Below are 2,699 nucleotides of genomic sequence, written 5' to 3' on the forward strand. Positions count from 1 at the left end.
GCAAGGGATTAAGTTTCACAATTTCTTGTTTGACGTACACCAGTAATGTATTAAACTTTTGAGAAGAAAAGAGACATCACTTTGGATTTCAATTTTTTAATGCTTCATTGTTAATTTAACAACACCTCGCATACAGTTACATTTTATGTTCTGATAATAAATCTTTAAAAGATCAACATATACACTGATTAGCATCAGTAACATGGTAGATAATAGTGTCAACATGGACTTTATAAAAGTGTTTATTTCTCTAATTACAGAGCATGCTGTCAATCCAGGAACAAGGAACTCCTAAAGTTTGCTAGCGAAAAGATGCCCTCTCTAGCCTGAGTGTTGGCTAAGGTACTTCTTGAATCAACCCTTAGACTAAGCTTTGCTGTACTTTTTAAGGATTCACAGTCATAAAACTAACTGATGGTTGAATTAAGACCTTTAAAAATTGACTTTAGGTAGCAAGCTTGAATCCCTAAACCGTTGTCCTCTAAGAAATAAATATTGTTTTTATGGGCAGTGCTCTTGTTGGATAATTATCAATGTTTTGAGGTTTTTTTCTAGTATTTTTGGTAATTTTTTCCACAGAATAACTTTAATTTAAATAAGTAAACATCAGGAAAAGTGTAGTCCTCTTTCAGTATTCTAATAATACGGTAAGAGCAGTTAGTCTAAATAAGTCTATTTGCTCTGCCAGAGAGCAACGTGTTCAGTAATAAATAGGTTTAGATGCAAGTCAACACTTCAGTGAGAACATCCTTCAGTGTGTAGAGAATGACATAGTTTCTGTAAGTCTTCACCACATCATCAGTTATGGTTACACTCTACAAAAGTAAAAAAAAAAAAAAAAAGAAACATTATTGATTAAAGTTTCATGTCTACATATTCATTGTTTTTTTTTTAAGTTTGTTGCTTTGATAGTGTTGAAAATCACTGTAAAGATCCTCTACTTATGCTAAATTTGATGTTTGGCAACTTTTGAATTTAGTAAGATATGTAAGAAAGTTAAATGATGCATGTAAGACTCGTATGAAAAATGCAACACTTTAAGCCCAACACTACATTTTCTGGAGGTTTCAACGAAGACTGAAAACGGGATACCTCTTAGATTCTATACCGCTTTGGGGTTCGTATTCCTTTTTTAGTTTGCGTTTTGCTTCATGTATCCTTTACAGTTGAAGGAATGATTATCATTTGAATCCTTTTTTTCTTACCACACGTTTGTTATTGACCATTGCCTGTAAATATGCTTTAGTATAATGATCCAGGCTCGTCTCTGAGATGTGCTGAACAGGGGGTATTGTGGCACCAGTTTTCGTTATCTGAGATTTAACAAAGGGTAAATATTAGTGGCGGAAAAAAATAGGCAACACTGACAATTTACGTTTCTTTGCACTGGGCTTCAAAGCTGGAACAACAATATTTTGAGTCTGCTCAGCTAGCTAGTCTTTGGGTATTCGCTTCCTTTCTAAAGCCTGTGCGATTTTTATTTCGTCGAGGTATCGCGACTTAGCTACTTTATTCCACCATCAGTGAAAAAAATGTAAGTCTCCCCATAAGAGAATTGTCATATTAGAAGGAAGGTAACGTACCTCGCGTCTCACTCTCCACACTGTAGTATTTAGGTGAAAACTGGTGTCTTTGAGCGCACTTGCCAACACTTTGTGCTGAGATCCTTTAGCTTCCTCATATGAGTAAGCCAGGTATAGTGGGTGGATGAAGTTGTAAAGTTGCATAAAAGCAATCGAAAAGTTGTCTTTCTTTTGCTGAGGAGAACCAAAAACACAGAAATTATGCAAATTTTTATCATTTTATAGTGCCAGTGACTTACAGAAGAGAAAGTTTTGTCAATCATTTACCATACTTTGGTGTTATACTTTAGTGCCAGTGCCTCAGACCCCTACGCGTCTGGAGAAATCACTCGCATATGTTTCTCTCTTTTGCCCTGTATTTAGCTATTGCCTGCGAGTTAGATTGATAAATAACCATGCTTGAAATGTTTATCCGTTTAAAATGTCCTTCCGCTGACTGAAAAAGACTTTTCCTCAAAAAAAAGTCGAAAGGTGAATTTCTTCATACTCACAAGATCTGAGGAACATACAGTCGTGTCAGCCACTCCAAGAGTGAGGGACGTCTCCTTTAGATCCCAGTTAGAAGCTATGAATTGATGGACCTTTAACATCTGCGGATAAAATAACGATATTTTACTTTAAACAATTCTGAAAGTAGCGTTTTACAAGCAGCTTTACTTCAGAAGTAGAATCAAGAGAATAAATATGCGAATACCGTACCTCTTTTGTGGCGTTGGATCTTGATGGCATCAGTGAAAGTCTGATGACAATTTCAGCATCGCTTGGTCGGTAATTCGTCGGAGCTGTCCAAGCCACTGAGCTCATCGTAGTTACTATGAATATGGCAGCGAACAAGGACTTGCAGAATTCCATTTCTATAAAAGAATAAAGTTGCAAGAAAAATACGGGTAGTGTCCTATAGAAAGCAATTGATAAAATTAACACGGCACTCGTAACATTTTACCTAAACTTTGGGGAATTGATTTGAGGAACTGAAGAAGCTAACTCTTAAATTGTTTGTCAGTGGTTCTCCGTAGCTTTTCGTTTAAACTTGTGTGAAGCAGAATTTGGTAAAGTCATACCTTTTGTTAAGTGGCAATTAAACAAAACGTCTTTAGAACTGCTGTTTTAAAACCT

The 2,699-nt window shown here is 35.9% G+C and overlaps 1 protein-coding gene across 1 annotated transcript; it reads right to left on the reverse strand.

Moving 5' to 3' along the window:
* Positions 1-418: 418 nt before the first annotated feature.
* Positions 419-2,435, reverse strand: LOC148741859 (uncharacterized). The gene is made up of 5 exons (XM_088757023.1): positions 2,283-2,435; positions 2,075-2,173; positions 1,584-1,757; positions 1,206-1,313; positions 419-815 (listed from the first exon to the last, which is right to left on the reverse strand). Exons 1-5 carry the CDS (start codon positions 2,433-2,435, stop codon positions 717-719), a joined length of 633 nt encoding a protein of 210 aa, XP_088613149.1. The 3' UTR covers positions 419-716.
* Between the last annotated feature and the right edge of the window lie 264 nt (positions 2,436-2,699).

The sequence above is a fragment of the Stylophora pistillata genome, chromosome 1 (genome assembly GCF_964205215.1).
Source record: "Stylophora pistillata chromosome 1, jaStyPist1.2, whole genome shotgun sequence".
NCBI lineage: Eukaryota > Metazoa > Cnidaria > Anthozoa > Scleractinia > Pocilloporidae > Stylophora > Stylophora pistillata.